Raw genomic sequence first — 27,325 nt, forward strand, 5'->3', positions numbered from 1 at the left:
TTATTTTCTACAAAATTATGCAGTGTAATTTAAAGCTTTTTTAAAAATTGTTTTAGTCAACTATTTGATACTACTAATAATAGTTTTTAATAAACAATAAATGCTGGTAAAACAAACATTTGGATTTATTTACACAAAAAAGGGGAAAAAAAAACAGTACCTTGTCAATTCAGAATATAAATTGTAGTTCCACTCAAATGTTAAGCATCAAACTTTGCAGCTATTTCACCTGATGATTTTATTTATTATGCATCTGAATATTTGAATTTCTAATTGAAGAACTATAAATGTCAATTTTACTTGAGTAAACTGTAGGCATTCCAGATGTTAAGGGGTCATTTGAATGCAATGAGTGGCGATTGTGGTTGCCCTTAAGCAACACACTAGAGCCTCCAGGTTTGTGCTGGTACTTCCTGAAATTATTGGTTTAATTTAGACCAGATGTAAGGGCATGTCTGTCTCAGTGGTACACAGAACATTTTCACTCCAGCCAGGAATATCAAGCCCACAAGTGATTTTCATATTTCCCTAAGGGGTTTCTTAACCATTTCATAGTCAGTGCACAGACCTTGGCTAGCTCCATGGTCTCCAGGAGTTTCTTTAACTGTGTGTTAACTTTTCCACATGACAGTGAATACAGAAAGGCAATTACTATTTCAAATAGAGATTAATGAGATTATTTCATTTCCTCAAAAATGCTTTTATTTCAGTGACAACTTTTAAATATATAGCTGATGTAATAAACCTTTTTTCTAAAACAAGAAGTTACTCAAACCTGTAAAAATAATAAATTCAGTATAAAGTTACATTGTTATAAACACTCAATAACTTAAATAGATTGCAGTTCGCTGGGATTCGTTTAAGAATGTACTTAAGCAACTTCCTACTGCCAGCATTTTCCTCTATTTTTGGAACATCACAGCATGGGTTGTTACCAGCAAATATCTGTAAATGTATGCTTATTGCGTATATTATTTACAGGATATTAAGATGTATTATGTAAATGTATTAACAAATGGCACACAGACAGTTTGTGGTCCCACTAGGATCAAGACTAAAACAGGCAAAGGCAGAGACAAAAAAGAATAGCCATAAGCTTAACACTATACAGTATGGGAGTGTGTGTGTGTGTGTGTGTGTGTGCGCGCGTGTGTAAATATCAGGCTATTTATTAACAGGACCATCATAAAGGCCATTCAAATTGCTAGGTTTTTGAAAATGTAAGAAGACAACATCCTAACATGAACATTATAAAATTTTCTTTTTGAGTATGAGTGGTCCCACGTTGTCCCCAGTCAGCTCATTGTGCTTTAAGTGTGACTTATCACAAACAGGAAACTAAAAGAGGAAACAACTTTCATTAGCTTAACACTTTCCTGTAGAATTATAATTTGCCAAAAAATATGATGCTTTATAGATGTAAAACATAAAGTCCACATGATACTGACCGTTTTGGAGCGCCAGCAGCGGCAGTAACAGACATTCGCACTATTCAGATCCTCGATGTCTATCTCATTGACCACTTTAGGATTCTCCTTCTGGATTTTGAGGTTGATCAAACTGTCTCTTTGCTTCTTCTTCTTTGGCAGAAAAGGTCGAATGGTGAGATAACCCAATAATGCCAGGATACCCAGAAGAGGCAGCAACCGAAGCCACTCTGAAACTGTAAACAAGACACATGAAGTGGATTAGATGCTTGCAGAACTTTCTGGGCGGGAGTCCATCACCTGAATGTTCCACAATATGACATTAAACGACTCCACCTTACATTTATTCAACTGCAAGTGTTTTTAAAGTTCAAAAATACACAGAAAAACAGGCATTCTGACTGTGGGCAGGCTGCCTCTCCACAGATCTGAGCTGTAACTTGCGTGGTCAGGTTTGTTCTCCGTAAAAATAGAAAGGTTTAACACAATACTGTGAAATATTCCAGACAAAGCAATAAGATCTACATGGAGAAAAGCATTTGACAAAGCCTCCACCAGAAAAGTTCCACAATGCAACTTTAACATGGCAGTTCATCAGTTACATTTGACAACAAAATTAAAAATAGATTTAATTACTGGCCCCTTAGGGAGATTTTTGGCTGTTAACCATTTAAGAGAAGTTTTCCATTCTCACTAAAGTTGAAGTTATTTCCTTTTTCTACAAGGTACTTTTCATTAATGTTAGCTCACCGTATTATAACGAGCTCATGCATATCAGTAACCAAATAGAACAGGGTTGGATACAGGAAAAGTTTTCAGCTGACAACATTATGCAGGACAGTAAATTTTCACCTGTTAATCGTGCAAATCCACCGATGGATTCAGGCAGCGGGAGCCGTCTGAGATAGGCTGGGAGCTGGACTTTTATTATCCTGGAAATCGTTTCTAAAACCATTCTGAGGCGTTCAATGGACTGCTCTTGAGTTTGGCATGGATAGTTCCTGATGTTCGTTTATGTCATTACGCCAGTTTCGTAGCTGGAGTTCAGTGCGGTGCGTAGATCTCAAAAACACCCAATAAACAACACTGCGCAAAAACCTAAAAATTGCGGAAAGAGGTTCGTGAATACGCGTCACTGCGGTAATGGAGGGAGCCAATCAGCGGTAAAGGACCTGGAGACTTTGGATTGGATGAAAATCGAAATCAATTAAAAGCTTTTCCTTTACTTCTCTAGCACTTTTTGATAGCTTGTCTTTAGAATGCGGTTGATGTGCAAATAGTCTATTTGCACATTTGGACCACAGTCTAGACATGGACTTGTTACATTATTTTTAACCGGTGTCTTCCGCCCATTCAGTAATACAAACAACAATAATAATAATGTGCTATTATTATTACATAGACATTACATATACATAGACATTATATGGGTGAACATGAATATTTTCAAGTTAAAATACGCCTTTATTTTACGTTCATTCTGCACCACGGGTTGAGTTAACGCAAACGTCACACGCAAACTCAATTTATATATAACCAAACCACGTGTTCGACACATTTCAATAGCTTCTAGGTTCGACACAGCATTGCTAGTTTATTTTAATAGATCCACGGGTACTCTGAAGGTACGCTGAAGGTTATTTAATGTAGCTTTGTCGCCCTCTTATGTTCAACTTTGAGAATTTTCAAAGTCTTGCTTCTCGGACTTCATTTCCCATAGTTCATTGCAAGCAGAAGTGTGCCCAGTGTGTTTGCCTTGAAATAAAAATCGATAAAAGCTCAAATTCTACCTCAGTGCGATACGCAGCAATGGTCAGAGTTTAAGATGGGTGTATAGAATTAAATTTTTTACTGTTATTTTGGCGCAAAGTGAATCATATTTACTCATCTTTTGTTTTTCAAGCTAATATTTGAGGCCAACTAAACGACGTGTGTCAGGTCCTCTGGCTCCGGTGTCATTGGTGAGTGACCGAAGATGTCCCATACCAGGTTGTTTGCCAGGCTGCTTCGTAAGTATTTAACTTATTTTAACGTTTGGGTAAATTATAATGTTAAGCAGCATAGTTTATATACATGTGCGTGTCTGTTGATGTTTATTCTAAAGGTCAAAGTTTGTAGGAGCATCATGCTTGACGGGCTGTCAGTCGGTATGCTAGTAGGATTAGCTCGAGCTGCCAGTTTTCTTCACTGATAGTTTGAAAGACAGCTAACCTTGCACCACACCAGTGTCATGCAGTCAAAATATACGTTTGCCCTCAGCTGTGACCTTGTATTTTGGTTTCTGCGTGTCCCTTTACTGCAGTGACTTAATGCTAGCGTTAAAACGTGCAAATTCCTGTGAGAAAATAAACTCTGTTGCAATCTACAACAAGCTTTTAAGCAACTTTTCGGGTGTGTGCATGTGTAGGGTGATCAGACGGTCCTGTTTACATGAGACAGTCCCAGTTTTGAGCCCTGGGTTCCCTGTTCCTGTAGATTTATTCAAAACCATTGATTTGTCCAAGTTTTATACAAGAAATATCCCAGGTGTACCCATATTGACCAATCTGATACCTGCCAACAGTAAAGAGAAGAATGCATTGTAATTTGTCTAGGTAAAATACAGAAAAGCTGCTTAAAAACGACCAAAACACAAGAAAATTTAACTACAGTGACTCGCATGTTATTCACGAATGGGCCAAGTGCAACGATGTTCCTTAATTACACACTCGTTTCACAATTTTATTATTACCATCCACCAAAAAAATCGGGGATGTGTAGTTTTTTATGTTGAAATCCTGGTCACCTGCATGTTGTGCAAGATGTCTGTTTAATACAGTAAACTTAAACATTAAAACTAAATGTAACTGTGTAATGTGTAATCATAACGACAGCATTGATTGTCTCTGAAGTGAACTTTGCACCTTGTGGTTGATAAGTTAAGTCTTCATGGAGAGATGTATTGAGATCAAAGATCGCCTCAGTGTCGATGGTAGGACAGCAGTATAGATTTTGTGCTTGACTCTTGCAATACTCAAACACACGATCAGATACAAATAGGAGGATCTTTTTATGGCTTTTATGGCTTGATGTTGTTTTTGTTGAATTCTGTTCTGTGTCTACTTAAGTCCCATGACCTATGTTCTTAATGGAGTTAGGTTTCCTCACTTGTACTTAGTTATTTTTAGCAGATGAATGGACTGATTGATTTATCTGGTCTTTTGGTTTTAAAGTAGGCCTGTTGTCTCTACAATAATTCAGTCAGTTTATATCCAGGAACAGTACATGTCACACAGCACAGAGCCATAATTAAACAAATCTTCTCCACTAATTTATAATTTCAGCTTCATTTGAATACTACTGTAAACTCTTGACGTTTTGAGATAAAATGCCTGGTACTTTTCTTGTCTGTGTTTAGTGCAGCAGAGAGGAGTGAGGCACTGTTATACGGGATCAAGGAAAAACCTCTACATCAATAAGGACACTAAAGTCATCTGCCAGGGGTTCACAGGGAAGCAGGTTTGTCTCTTTTTCATTTTGTTTAATAAACAGCATATTGTTTTACAGGCTTCTAATGGCTTTTGAATTTATTTAGCTCTCACCAGTAAACACCAGTAATAATAATAATCAGTGATTGTAATTACTGTATGGTTGTTTAGAGTGACACCCTTCTGAGTTATTTGTATTGTAACACATTTGGATAATAGTTCTTAGAAATGTATGTAAAAGTGTCACATGAATATTACATTAATTGGTAAATGTCTATGAATGAAAGATGCTTTTAAAAACACTCATATTAATCATAATGGTACAATGCAACTGTATGTTTGATCAAATTAAAGTGTATTCTTTAAATGTAGATTAAAACTGCAAAACAACCTTTTTATCTAAAAGAACATATGGGTCAGGGTCAAGCTTGAAAAATGACACTTTTTTTCCCCCATTGCTCCACATCCAATCAAAGAGAGTAGGAATCTTGGCAAGTGTGTTTAACAAGCCATAACCTGTGTCCCTTTTTGTATGATTTATGTCATCTCGCCTGTAACATTTTTTTTTTTCCATTATCCATTTTTATTTCAACATAATGAAAAGTTGTTACGTATAGTCCGAGTGAACACTACATGTAATTAAAAAAGGATGAGAAATGAAGCCAATGCCACTGAGTGCACATTGCGATACCTCTGCCTCGATAAGCAAGGCATCTCTTAGATTGATTGGGTGTTAGTGCAAATCCAGAGACAAAGGCAAAATTCAGTTATGTTAGCAGTATGAATTCATGATATAAAGGGAAAGGTCATATTTTTTAAACTCCTCTAATAGAGTGGTTATGTTATATTAGTTATTTATTTAAATTCCATAACCTAATGCGGGAAGATCAGAGAATGAGCAGAGGATGATCTTGATTTTCAGCATGAGTGTCTCTTAATATTGTAAAAGATATGAATAATAAACAAGTAAAATCCTACAATATGAGCTATATGAATTATTTCTCACCTCAATACCTTTAATTTTTTTTTTATCCTCGAGTTATTAATTTCTACACAGTCTTGATGTTACACTAATCAAACCTCACTCCTTTAATAGCGATATGTTACATTTATGTTTGCAATTTTAATATGGCCACTTAACATTTAACATTATTTAATTACATCCTTACTTCAGCACCCTTAATGTTGAAATGTCTACTTGAAAATAAATGATAAAAGAAATGACGGTGGGTAATTCCCTTGTTGTGTCAGTGAGTGCTTCCCCAGAGCCAGATGAAAAGCATCACTTTGCGAGATGATTCTGTGAAATGTATTTGAACAGTGAGCTCCGCAGGATATCCGAAGCTACATTTGATTTGTTTTGTGACAGTTCTGAAAGCAGATTAAACTGGGTTTACGTCATTATTCATGTGTCAAAAGTTCCCTCTATTTCTCTTGGATATACTTCACTGAATATACGTCACTGCCTACACTTCAGCTTCCTTCTGTCTCTTCTTACTCAGCACAGCTGATTAATCCTGTGTGTCTGCTCTCTGTCTCTGTCTGGAGTCATATCTCAGAGTTGATGCTGCACAAGTAGTTGTAGCTCACTTCATTACACAGTTATTCCTTTGTCTTTCAGGGAACATTTCACAGTCAGCAGGCTATTGACTATGGCACCCGGTTAGTGGGGGGTGTCTCCCCAGGAAAGGGAGGAAAGGAGCACCTCGGCCTGCCAGTCTTCAACTCAGTCAAAGATGTAAGCAGCTTTTTCTGTTCTCTTTTACTTCATTTGAATTCAAGTGATATATCCAAGAATACATTGTGACAACTTGTACTATATGCACATTTTATTTTATTGCTACGTCCCAGATGACATTTAAAGTCTCCTATAGACCTCTGGTAGTGTCACTTAAAGTGCTGCTTTTGAGCTTTAAATGAGACATGGTCCTTCCATATATGCTCAGAATAAGTAACTCTTGATGCAACTGAAGGCACTGTCAACTGAGATTTAGTTCTGATTGCAGTTCCTTTTTTAAACTAGTAAGCATGCATCCTACATACCTTTTACTTTTTAAAGGTGCTGTACCTAAGTTTTACTGCCCCAAAAATGTGAAAAACAGAACTAGCTCATTTCAAATAGTTTACCGTGGACTAAACATGCTCTTCACTTTATTGTCACATTCCTGGCATCCTAATTAATCACAAAGAGTTTGTAAAAGCATTTCAAAACTTAAAAGACCAAAGCACAACTGTTAACTCTCTACCTGCTGATTTTAAAATTTTGTGCATATTCAACATGGTGGGAAAAATGAAAATGCTCCACAGTGTAAAGTATCTTAACCTGAGTGATTGAAGAACAGTTGAATGCTTGCTCAGTGGTGTATTCCTAAATCAACATTAGATGGCACTGTTTCATAACTGTAGAAATATGATCTAGCAGACTGCTCCAGTATTTATTTATTTTTTTTACATTTGTACTCCTCAGGCGAGAGAGGGCACGGGGGCAGATGCCACAGTGATTTATGTGCCCCCGCCGTTCGCGGCAGCGGCCATCATTGAGGCTATTGACGCAGAGATGCCCCTGGTGGTGTGCATCACTGAGGGCATCCCCCAGCAGGACATGGTGCGAGTCAAACACAAGCTGCTGCGCCAGGGCACCACACGGCTCATAGGCCCCAACTGCCCTGGAGTCATCAACGTAAGCACTCATTCACTCTCCTATTAAGCCTCTACAAACACCGTCAGGAATAGTTCGAATACAAGTACAATCTTAATTTTATATATGCTCTGCTTGGGAAAGATGAAAAAGAATACCGTTGGGTAAAAATGTACCCGACCAGTCAAAAGTTTGAACACACCCTCTCTTTCAATGTTTTTTTTTTTTTTTTTTTTTTTTTTTCTATTTATTTTTTACTACTTTTTACATTTTATATACACATAGAAGACATTAAGTGAAATATATGGACATATTTAGCAAAGAAAAAAGTTAAACACCATCACAGTTTTGTGTATATATATGTTATATTCAAATCCTCAAAGTAGCAAACCTTTACTAAACGTTTTCAACAAAGCGGAGTCATTTAACTTTTTTCTTTACTATATAATTTTATTGTTCTTCACATATTTGATGTTTTCTGTATCTAAAATGTAGAAATATCCTCTCATTTAAAACATTGAATGAGAGTGTCAAAACTTGACTGGGAACATACATACATCAGTTACCTATTTGGTGGCAATCTTCAATTTGCTGTCTTTGTCAAATAAAGAAATAACCTTTATGTATTTGATTTATATTTCATTGCTGTGAAGCCTTGACTAGAAGACAGTTTATAAATATTTTTGGCAAATCTGGCTTCTTTGCTGAAGTTACAGTCCTTGGCTCCATCTTCCATCTTTTGGAACTACACCAAAAATGAATCTTTTTTTTTTTTGGCCCACCACTGACCTTTCCTAAAAGTGTCATCCAAATGTACCATTACTTTTAGAGTTCTAACAGATAAACCAGTTGAAAACATCCACAAGAGTGTCATGGCAACTGGATTTATTTGGTGAAAATGGCAAAAGCACATAGGCCTGTTAGAACAACACATTTTGAAGTGTGATATCTTGCTAAAGTAAATCTAAATAAAAGATAATAGTTAAACCAAACCATGAAGCAAAATTATTCACACAGAAATATTCCAAATGTACAATATTGTTAAATATTATATATTATAATTCAAGCTTGTACAGTGCAAATCTTACCATATTGGAGAACAATAACCAAGAATTTATTAATACCAAAAAAGTCCCCATGATAATTATTGACCCCCAAAAATGATTTTTCCATTTATAATATATTGAGCGATAAATTGTTTTAGTAATTATATAATAATAATATTAATATTTTACAAATTTGTTTGTTATGTAGTTTTGCTTTATTGTTTACTAGTCTCTAATGTTGTATAAAATTTTGTTATTTCCAGCCTGGAGAGTGCAAGATCGGGATTATGCCTGGCCACATTCATAAGAAAGGAAGGATTGGTAAGGATAAAACATGTTATATTAATGATGCACAGATTTGAAATGTATGTGTCTGATTATAATATTATGCAAGTCAGTCAAAGATGTGCTCAAAACAGATCTGAATGTCTTGGTTAACCACTTGGTTATACTATTTAATTATAATATTATATAATACATACATACAGTCTTTGCTTAAAGGGCCTATATTAAACTAAATTAACTCTTTAAGCCATGCTGTAATGTTGTTAACTCATTAAAAATGTACCTGGAGTTGTGTTTTGTTTCATTCTCACATGTTTGAGTAATCCTTAATTATTAGTCTGTCTACATCTTCAAAGCTCAAACTGCTCTGTTCCACTTTGTGATGTCATGTAGTGGTAGTTTTCAAGTTTTCAACAGCTACCTTTTGTTGAGTAGAGATTGGCAATTCCAGGGCTGAAATCAACCAAATGATTTGTCTGAAGGTGTGTGGAGTTTAAAAACACAGTGGAGAATTTCCTCTATTACCCCATGACATCACGAGGTGGAACAGAGTGTTTTTCAGTCTGAGAGAAGAACTCATCTTAAATATACAGGGTTTGTGTGTTAAACGTGTGAATGAAACTAAACAAAACCCAAGTATGTTTTGATGAGGGAATAACATTGTAACACAAATCAGAAAATAGCGTAATATGGGCCCTTTATTACCAGTGTATGGAAGATTACATTGCAATCAGTGCTTTTATAGCTTTGTTTGGTTTTAATTTTACATATTCTAGCACAATATTCTAATCTTCTAATAAATGTTTTGATTTATCTCCCCGTTCTACGTTGTACCTTTTTCATTCAGTTTGCCGTGGTACAGCTGTGAATGCTGACAGCCTTTTAAGCACTGTGTATTCTAGCTGGCCACTGGACCTTTACGAGAAGTCTGAGTTTGGCAATAAATGTACTTCCATCATTCGTGCTGCTCAGACTGAACAGCTGTTGCCGAGCCGTAATGGGAACATGTCTAGCTGTGCATTATAAAGAATTTGCTAAACACAAAATCTACAAACATCTCTCCTCTTTGTTTTAGGTATTGTGTCACGGTCGGGGACGTTGACATATGAAGCCGTGCACCAAACCACACAAGTGGGGCTGGGCCAGTCGCTCTGCGTGGGTAAGCCTCCTCTAACCTCTGGCATGTGAAATTTAAATTTAGCATACTCGGTGGCAGCTCTTAAAAGGTCAAGGTTTTGAAGTCTTCTGCACTTTGTTCCCCAAGAAAAAGGCAACCGAAAAAGCCAACTTAAATGCTATGTATATCTGTGCTGAATATAGGTTTTATAGATTTTTGTATCAAAGCACCATGTGTCGCCAGGCTGTACAGTGTACTGTAAATGCCCTGTGCTCTGTAACTTTTCTAGTGGAGGTTCCATCAAATGCTTTACTTCGTGGAGATGTTATTGCTTTGTCTGGAATGTTTCACAGTATGGCATTAATACACAGGTCAGATCTGTGGAGAGACAACCCTGTTCAATCAGAATATTTTTTTCTCTAGGTATTTTTGAGCGATAAAACCATCTGTAATTGAATAAATGTAAGGTAGACCTGCTGTGGAACATTACAAGCAGAGCAATAACATATCCATAGAAACAGGCAATTGATGGGCCCCCAAACCAAAAAGTTACATAGTGCACCTTTAAGCTAATTTAACACTAATTGAATCAACATCTAAAACACATTAATGCTTAAATAAAGTGAGTACAAGCATTGAGAAAAAGATGGCCGATGAGCACTTTTGATATTTCTGGGATGATTATATTGGGCTGATTTTGATAATTTTTCCCAAAGTTCTGTGATTTAAATGTACAGTCTTTCCCCCCCCCCCACAAACCTGTGAGAGAGCTGTGTAGTCACATTTTGTGCAATTGTCTCATCACATAAAATAAAGCTTTGTGTGTACTTTTTATGCAGGAAGTCAACCAAAATCAAAACTGGCCTCTGTTGGAGATTTCAGAGCATTGACCATTGGCTAAAAGTGCAACATATTGGCCTAACATGTCGGTCTATCTGTACTAGTGTAAGCCAGTTAGTGTTTTCTGAAAATTAACAATCATGACGCACAATATCTGTCACATTAACTACAATATCAAGAAAGTTGTGCACAGTTGTCCCATTAGCATTAGCTCCCAATTTTCATTGTTGCGTACACCAACTGTTCTTTCTTTGTTCTTTTCTCTAAATGCTTTTAACACAACAATAATTACACCTTTCACTACAAGCAAAACAAACAAATAATAACCTTTTTTATTATTTCTCCCAAGTATGTGCTTCAGTTTTATTCAATGCAACCAGCTTATTACACTATTTTCTGATCTGTTATGTTTCCTTACCAAAAACATTTGTGGTTGTGTTCAGTTTCATTCACAAATGTTTAACACACAAACCCTGCATATTTAGAGTTTTTCTTTCAAGCTGAAAACACACCGTTCCACCTTGTGATGGCATGTGGTAATACAGGAAGTGCTCCACGGTGTTTTTAAACTCCATAAACCTTCACTAGAATCATGTGGATAATTTCAGCCCTGGAGTTTCCAATCTCTTCTGAACGAAAGTTAAAGTAGCTGTTAACTTGAAAATTACTGCTTCGTGACATCACAAGGTGGAACAAAACATTTAGAGCTTTGGAGATATAGACAGACTGATAATGCAGGATTACTCAAACATGTGAATGAAACAAAACACAACTCCTGGTATGTGTGTGATGAGATAACAACATTATAACACGACTTAAAGCTCATAAGAATCCATTTTGTGTAATATGGGGCCTTTTTAAAATGTTTTTGTAGTATTACTAACAGCCGCAGTGGGGTTTAACTATCGAATGAAAAACACTTTTGGCCTTCCCATCTGTTGTTACAAAACAGTATAGACTAGCTTGGACACTCAAATACATTAAAACAAGTTGGCGACATTATTACTTAGACGTTTTAATTATAAGCTTTCCTGGCCAGACTTCATAAAGCCAATGCTGCAACAGTATTAACATTGGAGAGTTCATTAAAGGATTTTATTGGTGCTTCAGTAGGAGACCTCTTAAATCTGAGAATGACCTCAGGGCTTCTACAAATTGCACTTACCACAATATTTAATATCAATGCCGACTTTGTTTCTGGCAATGTTGCTCTCCTTAGCTGTAATAATTATACAAGTGATTTTTGTCAGTGCTCAGGGTTTTTTAATTACAGTACAAAAACATTAAATTTGTGTTCGGCTATTTTGCATATATTCTTGCCTTTTTAGGGTCCCTTGAGCAGTTTGCTTTTTTTAATTAAATATTTAAGATTTCTTTAAAGGAAAAATTATTTGTACTAATAGTTGTAAAAGCTGTTTTATGCATTATTTAATCAATTATCCGCCCCCCGAAAGACACAGATTTTATAGTTGTCCATAACTTAAAAGATAGTAGAATATAAAGATAAGATATTTTGTTAAATAAATTAAAAAACACATTAATTTTTTACAGGATGATGATGAGTAACTATTATACTGTGCACATGTTCATAGTTTACCCTTATTCTTTAGACAAACTCGACTCCATCCACAGAGAAGACAATTTGAAGTTAATATTATTATTTTTTTTGTGAGCACAGACACTTGAAACACTGTCTGGACACAGTCTAATGAAAGAAAAGCTTGAGTAAACCTGTCACCTGTGAAGTTTTCTACCCAGAGGCAGAACAGGCACATGATCCTCAAATAGTCACACTCATGACCCCTGTGGGAATCTTAAAACACTTTGTAGTGTTTTGGTTGGGGTCCACCACCTGCTTGTTTCTGTGGCTATTTCACTGCTCTGTCTGGAATGGTTCACAGTATGACATTAACCAGCTCTACCTTATATTTATTAAATTAAACTACTTACTGCTTTACTGCTCAAAAATGCCTAGAAAAACAGGCATTCTGATTGGACAGCCTCTCCATTAGGGATGTAACAATAACCAAAATATCGTGATATCGTATCGTTAAAAGTCTCACAATAATATCCTGGGCTGTCACAACATATCGAATTACAAGTTTCTTAGCTTAAATGTATGATTTTATAGAAGCAACATCTTATAAACATCTAGAACTACATATCCCATGATTCATTTCAGTGCAGACAATATGAAGAAATGTTTTTTACTTGAATTCTTGGGATTATGATGGGAATAATTCACACCAAAATCTCGTCAAGGTATTTTAAAAGCAAAAAAAGTGTCCCATCTACAATTACATTAGCCTCTTCAAAATATCACAATAAATATCATACTGAGAGATTTGGATATTGTTATATCCCTACTCTTCTTAGATCTGACCTGTAACTTGGCCTGGTTTGGTCTTTATTAAGATTGAAAGGTTTAATACTGTGAATCATTCCTGTCAAAGCAATAACATCTCTATAGAGAAAAGCATTTGACCGACCTCCACCAGAGGAGTCACACAATGCACCTTTTAAGCTTACTACAACTGTTTGCTGTGTCTTTTACCAGGGATTGGCGGGGACCCTTTCAATGGTACAAACTTCATAGACTGTCTGGAAGTGTTCCTCCAGGATCCAAAGACAGAAGGCATCATTCTGATCGGTGAAATTGGTGGAAATGCAGAGGAGAATGCAGCAGAGTACCTCAAACAGCATAACTCGGTATGGAACCTTTTTCTCCCACCTTACCCTCCTCGCCCTCCTCGTACTAAACTTCCACCTCGCCTCATATTTCAGCTCCTATCAATTATTTAACCTCCGCCGAATTAGCTCTTAGTCATGCCCTTTCAAATATATCAGTTTGAGTGAAGTGTGGAAAGCGTCGTATTTTCAGTACAAGGGGGACTTTAAAAATGTCCTTTCGCATTTGATCGTTGCCTGAGGCTTTTTCTCGTGGCTACATGAATCTGTATGGTGCAGACAAAAGACTGGAAAATGAATGAAGGTAAAAATTTCACTTCTCTTGTTGCAGAATTTTATGGCGCTGACTGTTTCAGAGCCGAATGTGTGATTCCCACCTGTCATAAAACACAAGGAGGGGGAGATTGGCCTCTGCAGCTATATCTTTCCAAATTTGCTACTGACATTTGGTGACTTTTAACTTGCCATTTACAGGTTTAAGATGTGAGAGAAAATGAGCACCGTTGCTACAGCAATTCAACAATTCAGAACTAAATATTAAATATTAATTCTTTTGTCAAAAGTCCTCAAAATGTCATCAAGAACAGGAAACTGAAACCCATGAATGCATTGTGCTAATATGACAACTCAACTTTCGAAACAGGCATGCACCAATCCAGCTTTTTCAGATGTCTGATCTCAATACTCTTTTAGTATGTGCCGATGCCTGATATTAACCCATATCAGTGTAGGGATGGAAAATGGCACGTTTTCCATGAAACACCGTTAACTTCTTACACAAGAGATCCAGTTGTGTCATGAAATTCTTTAACTGCTGAACATCTTTGTATGACTACAGGTAAAACATTAGGAGATGTTCTAGGCCAAAATTAGTCTGGAAATGGGAATATCGGCTTAACCGGTATCATGAAACCGATACCAGATCCAGAAAATTTTTCAGTCTCTGTGCCAATACCAGTATCTTTATTGGTGCATCCCGAATTCTACACTGCCAATATTTTAAAATTGAGTTGAGCGCTTTACAGTTCATTATTCAGTCACTCCACACTCAGTGGTGGTAAGCTACTACTGTAGCCACAGCTGCCCTGGGGCAGACTGACGGAAGCGAGGCTGCCAATCTGCGCCATCGGCCCCTCCGACCACCACCATCACTCACGCTCACACCACTTTCATACTAGGCAATGTGGGTGAAGTGTCTTGCCTAAGGACACAACAACAGTTTTTTGCCACTGGCGCCCCACTGTTGGAGTTGGAGAGAAAGTTAGATGTACATGGTGTTATTTAGTGTTTAATTGTTAGCATGTTTTAGGAGTAATAGATCTGTAACTATATACATCTATCAGAAAACGCTGGCATAAAGTCTTTTTATATTTTCTATTAAAACCTTAAAGCATTTAGATCTGTCATGATGATTATCAGTATATTTTGGGTCTTATCGTTTATCATGGGTATTTTTGTTTGCAATAATGGGGAGATTTTTGTTATTTTCCTACAGTAAGGTAAGATTTGAGCTGTAGAGGATTGAATAAATAACTGCTATTGGTAATAATCAGTTTATTTAGCCATTTATTTGTGGCAGCTCAGCCTTTTTAATAATACTGTCTGATTAAAAATGGGTTTACTGGAATTTCCCTGCTTTGTGTCAGTGGCATAAGGCAGTTTTGTTATTATGACAGACCTAGTATCATTACACAGGAGATAGTTGTCATCTGAACAACGTTCAAAATTTGTGGATTTTCTGTGTTTGTTTCTTTCAAAAACAATAAATGGCCCATAATTACAAATCATAGCCTTCCATCAATGATAATGACAGCAAATGTTTTTAATGTATCCGTTGGCTGTCCTTCAGCACATTTTTACCGATCTACACATGGTTGTGTCAGCATACAAACAAGCGTGTATGTGACAATGGTTCTCTTGAGCTGAAAAATGGATTTGATTTGCCCTTGCTGCTCCTAATGCATGCAAATCTCCCACTAGCGTCTCACTAGAATAAGTTCTCTCCCTTGACAAAGTAAAGTACAACCAGCCGCCCATCCAATAACGCCGTATTGACAGTGAGGGACAGTTCAAATTAAGTCAGGAATGGAAAAACACTGGCTAAACACTGAGCTTCATATATTTCTCCAAACATTGAATTATACTTTTGAGGCCACTGTTTCTATAGTACAAAGAAAAGTAGACTTGTGGACTTGCTTCTCAGTGGGTAGTTTTTTATGATATGAGCTTATTAGAATGCACAATACTGAAATGCTAACCTAGGGCAGCTCCCGTAAGTGTTTTGTATTAATATGAAGCAAGCAGAGGCAAGGAAGCTTCAAACATTAATGTGCACAAAAACCTATTTCTCCTGGGGGGAAAAAACAAAACTGTGTTATTCGTTCCATATTAATTTATATTGTTTGACCGAAAATGCAGCAATTGCATCACTCCTAAATTAACTTGGAGAGTACAGACCTCTGCCTAGACTTTGTTCTGCAACATTACTGTCTGTATTCCTAGATTCTAACTAACTTCTGACTCCAGAGGGCTGCACAGTATAAGAGAAAAAAAAAATTATATTATAGCACTAAACAAGTGATAGTTTTCCCATTTTATGCTGTGGTTTTTGACATTCAGGGCAGCTGTGGGGTCTTAAAAGTCTTAAAAAAGGTCTTAAATTTCATGTTCCTAAATTAAATTAAGGCCTTAAAAAGTCTTAAATTATGTTGTCCAAGTCTTAGTTTTTTCACAAAGGTCTTAAATTTCATTTGCATGTTTTTGTATACTCAACTGGGCTGCAGTGCAACGTTAAATGGAGGGAGGAAGAAAACAACAAAGTGAAATCACATAACGTGAATGAACGTCTAATTTCGACTATGCGCAAACAATACTCTGGCGCCGGCAGCAACAAGTAAACAGTACAGTGGAGAAAGACGTTGGATGGATCATGGGGAAGTGTAGGTTTAATCCAAAGTTGCTCTTAGATTCTGGATATAGTACAGTAGTTGGTTGGTCATTATTAGAATTGGATCTGGTGTTTTTTGGCCCACATAATGGTAGTGATGTTGGTCTTAATTTTCATTTAAGTGGTAGTTAAAAAGGTATTTTAGTCTTAAGTCTTAAATTTGGGGTAATCAAACCCGGGGATACACTGACAATAGGATGTCATTTCCCATATTTAAATTGTAGTACTTTCTTTTGTATTAACATGTGGTCTTGTATCTGTGTAATCCCTCAGTTGTCCAGGTAGATTCCATAGTGGTCCATGGGTGTGTACTAGTCAACTTGTTCTAATACAGCTCAAGATCACTCTAAAGATATTCAGGAAAGGTTAATTTCTGTCCTGTGAATGTGAGTTTTTAATATCAATACCTGCTCAAACTACTATCTAGTTTTAGTATCAGTTATTGTCTGATTTCTGATACTTTTGACAACCCTATTAATTGATTGTTTTCTATGTGTTAAATACCCCAATATAACGTTCAGTATACATGAACTTAAATACAGGTCCACAAGGTATTATTAAATCCCCTATCCTCCTCAGTGTTACATACATGGCTGTTCCACACGTTTTATCCTGTGAAATTGAGAAGAGGGGCGGGGTAAAATCTTGCCACTGGGCCTGCTGTCAGATGTCATGTTCCAGGGCACATTTGAAGGTTCACTTCTCATCAACAGCTGCCGCACTTGCCAACGTAATATGCTGTTACAAGTCACCTGCATCAAAGGTCTGCCTATCATCGCTGGAGTTTCAGAGGCTTTATGAAGTCAGGAATAGCTTTTACACAAAATAACCATGTTACAAATTGCTTCATGCATATCAAGTAGGTCAGGTTATTTGGCACCCTAAGTTATTTTCTTTCTTTTTTTCCCCAGTTTTTTGACTTGTCTTCCATTGAGCAGAGCTTAACCATTATAATTATAGAGACTTAATGCATTCCTGCTCTGGGTCTAGGCCTGTCACATTAAGTACTGTTCTGACTTATCGTTCAATATATGAAACCTGGAACAATATATTTTTGGGCTCAATATTTATCATGTGTACACATTTTTTGTTTTTATGTAATAGCTTAAATGTGCATTGTGTATCTTTTCTGGTGGAGAGTTGTGAGGTTCCTCTGCCTGGAATGTTTCCCAGTATGACATTAAGCAGCTCTACTTCACATGTCTTAACTACAGGTGGTTTTATCTTTTAAAAATGCTTGGTAAAACAGGCACTCTAACTGTAACCGTGGTTGCCTCTCCACAGATCTGACCTATAACTTGGCCTGGTTTGGTCTCCATGAAGATAGTTTTTGGACCCCCCACCAGAGTAGTTACAATGCACCTTTAAAATGTGAACGGTAGAGAGTAGAATACATCTCCTCTTTTCTATGGCTAATTATTAGTTGATTCTTCTGTTTATTGCAGCTCAAGCCTTACTATGATGCAGTACATTGTTACCACAAAATGTTTTACTGGCATTACCCTGCTTTGTGTCAGTGGCAGAAAGTAGTTTCAGTATTATTGTTTATCACAGTATTTCTTTGTTGCAATGTATGGTGTTTTAACATCTTGGCAGGCCTATCTGTGTCCTTGCCATTTATGTTTTGTCTGCCATGTGTCCAGAAGTAGTTAACTGTCTTATTTGGCTTTTAAATCTCATCAGCAGAAGATCACACTATGTTTATGTTTACATTACATGGTTTTCCTCAGTTTATTTGACTCAGTAGCGACCATATTGGGCCCATAATTGACCTAATAAATCTGAAGTGCTAGCAGTGAAAGATAAAGTGACTTGAATGATGTTCTTTTCAGTCCTTTCGTCTGTATGCATTGTTAGTGGTCCAGAGAGGCAGGGATTAATAAAGCAATTTAACCTGATTGGTTAAAGGAAGATTTAAGACCTGATTCGCTTGAGAGTAGTATCTAACGTGAGTTGAATTCTAAATGCTAATTGGATCTGATCATTTTCAGTCCTGCATATACTGTAAAACAGATGCTTAAAACATGTAGAAATTAATTTTCTGCCTTCAGCTGTACAAGTGAATCATCCTGTTTATATTTAAAGGTGCACTGTGAACCTTTTCTTGTGGAGGGTCCATCACCTGCTTCTCTCCATGGAGATATTGCCTAGAATATTCCACAGTATGGCATTACACTTATTTATCTCTATGGGGACAACAGGTGATGCCACAAGGTCAAAGTACATGTCACATCTGTGGAGAGGCCAGCCCATTCACAGTAAGAATTTAAATCTTTAGGTCAATACAAACCCATATTATTATGTAAATGCAATATGGATACGTTTAATGCCATTCTGGGACATTCCAGACCAAGCAATATATCTCCATTGAGACAAGTAGGTGATGGACCCCACACCAGAAAAGTTACACAGTACAGCTTTAAGTCGGCCATCTTGCCCTCACTTGAAGTAGGAGTGCGTCTTTTGTAGGTGCCCTGGCTGCGAAAAGAAATTTACCACATGAGCCAGGCTTGTGACGTAAAGTATTGTGTGTGTGTGTGTGTGTGTGTGTGTGTATGCGCGAGTGCGAGTGAGACAGCATGTGTGCGTGCATTCAAAGCCGTCCCCTTCGATTATGTTGTTATTCCTAAGTATGAAATATTAGCCACACATGCGGTTCACGCCCAGATCCTCTCACACCGGTTAGGATGTTATTGCTGAAGATGAAATATTAGCTCACTTCACCTTGGAAATGATCTTAACTGTTGAGCGAAACATCCATCACTGAGCCGGCATCATAGACAGGCGCTGGGCTAATCAGTGCCTGCATGACTAATTACTATCTCAGAAATGAGATGATAGGAAATGGCAGGAGCCGGGGCCCCTATCTGGTCATACAGCACGCCATGCAATTAAATGGCTTGATTGACCCTTTGTTTTAATAATGTAGACTGAGACTGAGATGGCTGCTTAGACAATCCGGTTATCACAAGGCACCGTAATGGGAGGACATGCAGTGTTCTTTTTCTAATGAATGAATCAAATGCAGGTGCAGAGTCTAATTCTTGTGTGCCACTGCTGTCCTTCGTGCCTGTGTTTTTTTCCCTACATTTATCGGCCTCTCTAATTGCACTCCCATCTTCATGTCTCTCCCTGGGGCTTGTTCTCTGTCCTCCATCACCTTACTTTGCACTCATGTTTTGTTTTGTTTTGTCGTGTTCCTTCGTTGTGTCCAGGGTGTTAATGCCAAGCCGGTGGTATCCTTCATCGCGGGGCTGACTGCTCCCCCTGGTCGTAGGATGGGCCACGCCGGCGCCATCATCGCTGGTGGGAAGGGCGGAGCCAAAGAGAAGATCGCAGCCCTGCAGTCTGCGGGAGTAGTAGTCAGCATGTCCCCTGCTCAGCTGGGCAGCACTATGTACAAGGTGAGGGGGTTTCCTTTGCACAAGCGCTGCTTAGTATCACTGTCATGTGTGAACACTTTTATACTGTTGTTATGTGAACCAACCCATTACCTGTTCATCATCTCACTAAAGAGGAAAAGCGGTGATAGTTTAAGAAGATACAAGTTTGGGGTTTCCTACTTCTTGGCGAGTTGTTGACGCCGCTTATAATTCCTTTGGTTTAGGCTAGCTTAACCTATTTTGAAGTAAATTAAATTCCTGCAACAGCATCAAAAACTGGTGCCATTATTAATCTCCAAAGACATGAGTGTGGTCAGTAGCAAGAGGTAGAGGTTAACATTTGTGGAGACATTCATCCAGGAGTGATTTCAATATAAAGTTTCATCGGTGGTCATCCTTACTAACCTTACCTTACTCATCAATTGAAAGTCTTGATTGCAGAAACAGAGTCCAGATGGCCACAGATGAAACTTTCTCTACATAAGTTTGGATATTTCATTCAAAACCATACATTTCCCAGATTTACATAGGCCCCTGCCCATCATCTGAAATTATGGCATAACATTTTAGGACATGAATGCATAAAGTTTTAGTCCAGGGGTCACCAAACTTTTTTCCTCTGGAGGCCACATTATTGCTCCTGACTCTGCCGGGGTTGGGTCGGCCGTATAACAGAATTGTATGACCATAACGATGCAGATTATATTTGAAAACCGCCACACTTTCTTTACATATCAAACTGTACAGTTCTTACACTGAACAAAAAAATAATCAGCCGTCCACTGTTCTTTGAAAACTCTGCACACTCTGTGAACTTTTTGTACTTTAACATTAGCCATGTTGCTGTTCTTAACTGCACTCCAGTGCTCTGTGCGTATGTTGACTGTCACTGTTTGATCTCGAGCGTGTCAGGTGATGAAAATTTGGTGGCAAATGTAAATATGTCATAATTATTTAAAGATAAATCTAAATAGTTCATATCAATATAATATTTTAATTGAAAAAATCAACAAAATACAAGATGCAGATGTGTTATTATTTGTCAAAAAGTAATTTAAAAAATAGGTCATGACAACTTTTGAGGATTTCCTCATAGGGCCAGTTCAAGTGGTGGGGGGCAGAGGGGCTGGGGGGCGGTCAAACGGCCGTGGCGAGCCTTAGTTTGATGAACCCTGGTTTAGTGTGTTTTAAATTTTGACCTGCAACACATTGGGGTTGGTGTGTTATTTCCCGAGAATCATAATTCCTATCAATATGTGGATATGTAACTTTCATGAACAATTTCACGCTCCTGTTCCTTTTTAACAGAAAAAATGAACACAAATCTACACATCGATTTCATTTAAACAAACCCAAAACTTAGACAAAAAGAAGTCGAGAAAGCTCCTCATTTTACTCAAACTTCAGTCGTTCTAAAAAGCATAAACACAAATATTACAGCAATAATATTTTTTTTTAGAGTTTTGGCCTTTTGGCAAACATTTTTCATCTGTTTAGTAAATGACATTGTTCTTGTTTACTCAAATCATAAAGCTTAAACAGAGCAGATGGCTGAAAAAACACACTTCTGTTTTTCTTCCTCGACTGAAATTCTTTTGTACACTGTGTCTACACACCAAAACGTCACTGTTATTCTTCTGTGGTCTCCCAGTGTTTCAAATCAACACATTTTCTAACAGTCTGAAATATAAATGCAAATACACATTATTGTTCGCTATTCTTACCTCTTATTATTCCCAAAAATTTGCAAGTGAACAGGAGAATAACGAATGACTAACCGGGGTCACTGCTTTTTATTTCAAATCTAAATATGAATAGTGTGTGAAGAATTGATTTGGCTTATCTTTTGGAAATCATATGCAGATAAACAAAACAAACTCAAAAGGTCATATTTTTATTACACACTCGACAGAGCGAGCTAATAGTAGCTAACATTCAACCCATCATTTAGTGAGAGCCGGTCTAACAGCTCTCATGTCTTGTGCCATTTCTGATTTCTAGTCTCCATGCTGCACTTTCCATTACTAATCAAGTTTACTGTGAAAATAATTTTGGTGAGAGGTGCCCTAGCCATGATTGAACTTTTAATACATCGTAACGAGAGGCAGAAAAGGGCAGAAATTAATAAACGCGTGTTGACAGTGGCTCATACGGTGGCGCTGCTTTTTTTAAAATTTCAATTTATCTCTAAGGAAACGCTGTTAACAAGATGTATAAAAAGTGAGAGCGTGTATTACAACCATTTGTCATCTCATACTCTCATTAGCACTACTGGCAACTACTGCACGCAAGATATAGATTTACACCCGTTTTCTCACCCCCAAGTTTAATTCATAATCATTGCGTGTAACGATGAAAAACGTCTCACGCGGCCGCTGATTCCGCCGCACATTGTGTTCATACATCTCTGTTAATCTCATTGACCACTGTAATGGAGGTAATAACACGTGGGAGAGGGCTGGGGAAACCTCAACCACAGCCTATCTGCTATTCGTGTCCAAACCCATGTACAGTACAAGTACAGTATAGACATTTAAAGGTCCCGTATTAGACAAAATTGAGTGTTGAGAGTTTTAAAGGTGGGTTCGTTAAATACTTTTCTCCTTGGACATGTTATTGCTTTGGAATGTTTCACAGTATGGCAATAAACCTTTCTATCATCATGGAGACCAAACCAGATGAAGTTATAGCTCAGATCTGTGGAGACACAACACCACTCAGTCAGAATGCCTTCTTTTTCTAGGTGTTTTTGAGCAGTAATTGTAATCCGTAATTGAACACATATACAAGGTTCCCACGGTCATGGAAATCCTGGAAAAGTCATGGAATTTTAGTATTTCTTTCACACAACTACAGCATTCTGTTAAGTTATCATTAGGCTATTATGGTTATTTCTAAACATATATACCTTTTGTTTAAAAAAAATAATAAAAAATACAAAAAATGCATTGACAGTATTTTGAATGTTAAACTATAATACCAAACCAATTTCATATTTAGCCCTAAAAGTATGATCAGTTCTACACGTGTAGGTGCTGTAAAATCATGGAAAATTCACTTTAGGTCATGAGAAAGTCATGGAAAAGCTTGAAATTTTGTGGGAACCCTGCATATGAGATAGAACTGTTTAATAATGCCAGACTGTGGAACATTCCATACAGAGCAATGACATCTCCAAAGAAACAAGCAGGTGACGAACCCCCAACCAAAAAGCTACATAATGCAGCTTTTAAGCCACGTTTATAATGCTGTTACTTCCTTAAAAACATACCTGATGTCATTTAGTGTTAGTTTACAAGTTAACAGCTTAAGTTTTGTTCTGTGGAGAGTGGAAATTATCCAAAAAATTATTAAAGTGAAGGTGTATGGGGTTAGGTGAAGCACTTCCTGTATTACCACATGACATCACAAGGTGGAACAGTGTTCTCTGTTTGAGAAAATAACTAAATATGCAGGGTTTGTGTGTTAAACATGTGTGAATGAAACAAAACACAACACAATTCCAGGTATGTTTTTGATGAGGAAATATTACAACGTAGATCAGAAAATAGTGTAATATGGGCCCTTTAATCCCACCACAGTTCATTCTGCTTGTACAATAATGAAGCTGCAATCATTATCCCCTTATACGGTCACCTCCTGAGTGGCCTTTACATTTATTTGTCATTAATACTGAAACTGAAAGAACTGGCCAATTATGCATGAATTATGAATGTGTTGCATTGAGATTGTTATAAATGATGATGACTTTTGTAAGCTTTAAGTCACGTTATCCTGCTGTTACCTCACTAAAACATACCTGGAGTTGCGTTGTGTTTCGTTATCGTTTATTGCTGTATATAGCTCTGTAGCAATATATCGTGCTTCAGAATTTGCTGTCGTGACAGGCCTAGAAAACGCTGTGTGTACTGTAAACACTTTAACTGAAGATTAATGAAGCCTCAAGTACTCACAAATAATATTCCACCAGTAGCTCTTCTGTCACTCGTTAAGATTCAGTTTGATTTATTAGTGATATATTAACCCGTTCTTTTGTGAGTAAGTGTGCATTTGTTCCATGAGGACGACTTATCAGTGAAATTAAATATATTCCATTTTATAAATTAAAGCACATAATTCTGCTCAAGGCTGCAGAACATTCATCTCATCTATTCAGCACTAATCATCACAGATCGACACACGGCTAACTCACTGTAACTGTAAACAATGCTCTTCTTGTGGGAATAGTCACTACTGCGGGTTAGGAACATTATTCTTAATTTCCTTTGTGGTCTGATGCTAAAAATCTGCTTGCTTGTGTTTCTAAAAATAATTGATAGGGTTTAAAAATGGCTTCAGTGTGAAAAATGAGAGCTGGACTTTCTTAAAGTGCCTATGACAGGTTCGACTACCGATTTTACTAAAACACAGTTAAGATCATTAGTATTTAAGATTTTTGCAAAAGCATTCACTTTCGTTTCCTAAACTGACCATTTTTTGTGTTTAACATTTTTCTTTCTGGTTGAAAATCATGACATCAATTCACAACCGTTACCTGAGAAAACTCCTCTAATGTACAGAAATTATTATCTGACACATACAAATATTAAAAACATGTTTATTTTATTAAATTCATGTTTAAAGTATACGAACATTTGGACAGAGTTCTCCCTAGTGGGATGTCCTCACTCTCTACTTCCTGTAATTTGCAACAGAGTTTATAGCAGTTTGCAAAGAAACTTAAAAAAATATATCATTTATATTTACAATATTTGTAATCCCACCAACTTGAATCAAAATGATAGAATCATCATAACCTGCCATATGCACTTTAAGTAAAATAATGTATTCTTCAATATTTAAGATTCTCGTTTTATGTGAAGATATGTAGAGGCAAATGCAACGAGGAATTTGTACATCCAGGAAACTTCTACTTTGATTTAAAATGTGATTTATATGGGTGTCTGCGCTTCACTTTAGGGATGTGAGAACTTTCGGGGAAGCACGAAGTAATAAATGTTGCACCATATGAAATATTACAAAGTAACTACAAAACTGTGTTTCTCCTTACAAAATGTAAAGCGGCATCATATTTTTAACAAGGAGTCCAAGGCCAATAATACACACAAATTACGATCCATGTTTCTCCATTTGTCAAGCCATTGCCTGTGGTTATTCAGGCTGCTGTCAGTGTGGTTCAGAAACCTCCATTTAATTGGTAAAAACTAACCAGTGGCTCTGGGAAATTAGAAAAGTGCTGCCAGCTCTGATCGCCCGCGGCATTCCAAGTCTCCGGAAAGTCAAATAAATTGTTGCGAGCCTTTATGGATTCCTCTAAATGTTAACTGCTGGTGTATGTTATTTGTCAGGATTGTACTGTGCAGTTGTTCTACCATTTTCTCACATTTGTTTTATTTTTATAGTATTAATGACCAGAAGCTTTATTGAAGATAAGAATTTTAAAAAGTAAAGTCAAATAAGTACTGCACAATACAATGAAAACTACATTATACACATTGTTAAAGGTCCCATATTATGCAACATTGGCTCTTGTGTTTGTGTTTGACTGTTGTTATCTCATCAAAAACATACCCAAAGTTGTGTTTTGTGTCTTTCTTGATTGAGTAATCTTGGACTATCAGTGGGTGGTAGTTTAGAGAAGTTAACAGCCACATTTTTACCATTAGTTCAGTAGAGTTTGGCAATTCCATATACTGAACTCATCCAAATGATTCTAATGAAGGTGGAGCACTTCCTGTATCACCACATGACATTACAAGCTGGGACAGAGTGTTTTCTGTTTGAAGGAAGAACTCGGCCTAATTCTGCATAAAGTTTTTGACTTAAACATGTGTGAATGAAACAAAACACAACTCCATGTATGTTTGTGATGAGGAAACATGATTATAACAGATGAGAAAACAGCATAATATGGGCCCTTTAAAATCAAAATCTTACATACTGTCCCTTTATGGTCCACCAAGCCAAATATGTTATCTTGTTCCCCCCACATAGTTACACACATAATATTGCCCGTGCTTGTCAAATGACCCACCATGCTTCTGGATCTGTCAGTCTTGTTGAATAGTTGATGTTCACCTCGCATAGCCCTGTCTAGTCACTTTCTATCCGGCTGTATTTTCTCTTGTCCTTCTTTCGAGTGGCAACCTGTGCTTCATCTTGACGTGCCTTGACAAGCATTTCTTTCACCCAGTTCTCTCTCTGTCACCCACTCTGCCTCTCCCCTGCCAGCGCCTCAGACCCCACTACTGTCACTTACGATTTCACCCCCTATTTTTTCTTTTTTTTTTTTTCTTTTCTTTTTCAATTTCTTTTCACTAAAACTCCAACACCTACACCTCCTTCTACACCTCCATCTACCTGAACAACACCTGGCCCGTTACACACCACATCTGGTTAACCTTTCAACTCAGCTAAACGTCTTCTCATTGATTTTAAATTGAGGTGAGAGTAGCCAGTGTAAACGCAATAACTCAAGACTCCTCTAGGTGGCAGTGTATCTCCAGGTAATGCGCCGTCCGCTGCAGTGTGTTGCCATGCTCGTCAGCACTTGCGTGTTCTGCAGAACTGATAAATGACATTTGCGTTAAGTAACTTCCTCATGTGCGGTGGGAGGATTTACCAAAAGACATTCAATACAAGTTAGATTTTTTTCCTGTATTTGATAATTAAATGTCTACATCCTTTTTAACACGTCTTAAGAACTGGGCTATAATGAAACAACATTTTGCAGATGCACATTGTCGTATTAAAGTCTATAAACTGAGAATGAGAAAAACTTGTATGTGTGTCCTCTATATGCAGGTTAATGCACTGTTGTTTTGTAATACCTTTTATAAAACTAACATCCTACACACAGTTCCTTTTTAATGTTGACTAATGGGTGCTAAGTTTGATCTTTGTTGGAATAAAACATCACGGCCTTTTAAAATTGTACATGTAAAACAAATTATCTTAACCTTGCCTTGACTTGTGCATGAATAAACTCTTTTTTTTTTTTTTTCTTTAACTGATTTTTTTTGTCTTTTTGCTCCCTTCTCATTTGTCTCCGTAGGAGTTCGAGAAGAGGAAGATGTTGAGTTAAACATCACATGATGACGCCCCCTCACCTTTAACCTTTAACCCAAAATGGAGAAGAGCAGCTCGACTGTGGAGGTGGAATAGTTATACAGTGTGTACAACGTCTCAAATATATTTCAGAGCACACCTGTAATGTTTATATTGTAATTTCTGCCATGATCTTGTACCTTGCACAGAGAGAATGAATAAAAAATGGTGTCTTAATGGTATGCCACATTGCTCCCTGTTCACAAGTTGTTTTCTCCATACACCAGTTTAAGGGAAGGTGCCATGGTAACCTAGGTGATCTGTTTCATTTCTTGTGCTGTTGCTGTAAGATGTATTCTGCTGCTCATTTCACTGACTGTCCACCTGAATAAGAAAATCTCTCTCCCATAATTTCCTCCTGCTGTGTTTTGTCTGCACAT

General features: G+C 37.2%; 2 protein-coding genes across 4 annotated transcripts; one reads left to right on the forward strand and one right to left on the reverse strand.

Moving 5' to 3' along the window:
• Positions 1-10: 10 nt before the first annotated feature.
• On the reverse strand, positions 11-2,448 carry cisd2 (CDGSH iron sulfur domain 2). The gene is made up of 3 exons (XM_020930534.2): positions 2,280-2,448; positions 1,449-1,663; positions 11-1,338 (listed from the first exon to the last, which is right to left on the reverse strand). Exons 1-3 carry the CDS (start codon positions 2,380-2,382, stop codon positions 1,249-1,251), a joined length of 408 nt encoding a protein of 135 aa, XP_020786193.1. The 5' UTR covers positions 2,383-2,448; the 3' UTR covers positions 11-1,248.
• A 772-nt stretch (positions 2,449-3,220) lies between these two features.
• suclg1 (succinate-CoA ligase GDP/ADP-forming subunit alph) lies at positions 3,221-27,296 on the forward strand. Of its 3 annotated transcripts, XM_055158275.1 has the most exons (10): positions 3,221-3,239; positions 3,331-3,436; positions 4,825-4,925; positions 6,516-6,632; positions 7,362-7,574; positions 8,842-8,899; positions 9,939-10,022; positions 13,378-13,529; positions 19,671-19,859; positions 26,893-27,296. In XM_055158275.1, the coding sequence occupies exons 2-10, from the start codon at positions 3,403-3,405 to the stop codon at positions 26,920-26,922; spliced, it is 978 nt and encodes a 325-aa protein (XP_055014250.1). In that variant the 5' UTR covers positions 3,221-3,239; positions 3,331-3,402; the 3' UTR covers positions 26,923-27,296. The 3 variants fall into 3 exon arrangements, with proteins under 3 accessions (XP_055014250.1, XP_020786230.1, XP_055014249.1); XM_020930571.2 differs by having other exon boundaries at positions 3,235-3,436; XM_055158274.1 differs by lacking the exons at positions 3,221-3,239; positions 3,331-3,436 and adding an exon at positions 4,269-4,398.
• Positions 27,297-27,325: the final 29 nt, after the last annotated feature.

This window comes from Boleophthalmus pectinirostris, unplaced genomic scaffold (genome assembly GCF_026225935.1).
Source record: "Boleophthalmus pectinirostris isolate CB_2022bp ecotype Guang Dong unplaced genomic scaffold, ASM2622593v1 HiC_scaffold_22, whole genome shotgun sequence".
NCBI lineage: Eukaryota > Metazoa > Chordata > Actinopteri > Gobiiformes > Gobiidae > Boleophthalmus > Boleophthalmus pectinirostris.

Bases quoted from the DNA above. Each gene is read 5' to 3' on its own strand.
- cisd2 (XM_020930534.2), bottom strand. From the start codon at position 2,382: ATGGTTTTAGAAACGATTTCCAGGATAATAAAAGTCCAGCTCCCAGCC. The intron at 1,664-2,279 runs GTGAAAATTTAC...TCTTGTTTACAG, and splicing joins TGGATTTGCACGATTAACAG to TTTCAGAGTGGCTTCGGTTG. The intron at 1,339-1,448 runs GTCAGTATCATG...TTCCTCTTTTAG, and splicing joins GCTGCTGGCGCTCCAAAACG to TTTCCTGTTTGTGATAAGTC.
- suclg1 (XM_055158274.1), top strand. From the start codon at position 4,356: ATGGAGAGATGTATTGAGATCAAAGATCGCCTCAGTGTCGATG. The intron at 8,900-9,938 runs GTAAGGATAAAA...TCTTTGTTTTAG, and splicing joins TCATAAGAAAGGAAGGATTG to GTATTGTGTCACGGTCGGGG. The intron at 10,023-13,377 runs GTAAGCCTCCTC...GTCTTTTACCAG, and splicing joins GGGCCAGTCGCTCTGCGTGG to GGATTGGCGGGGACCCTTTC.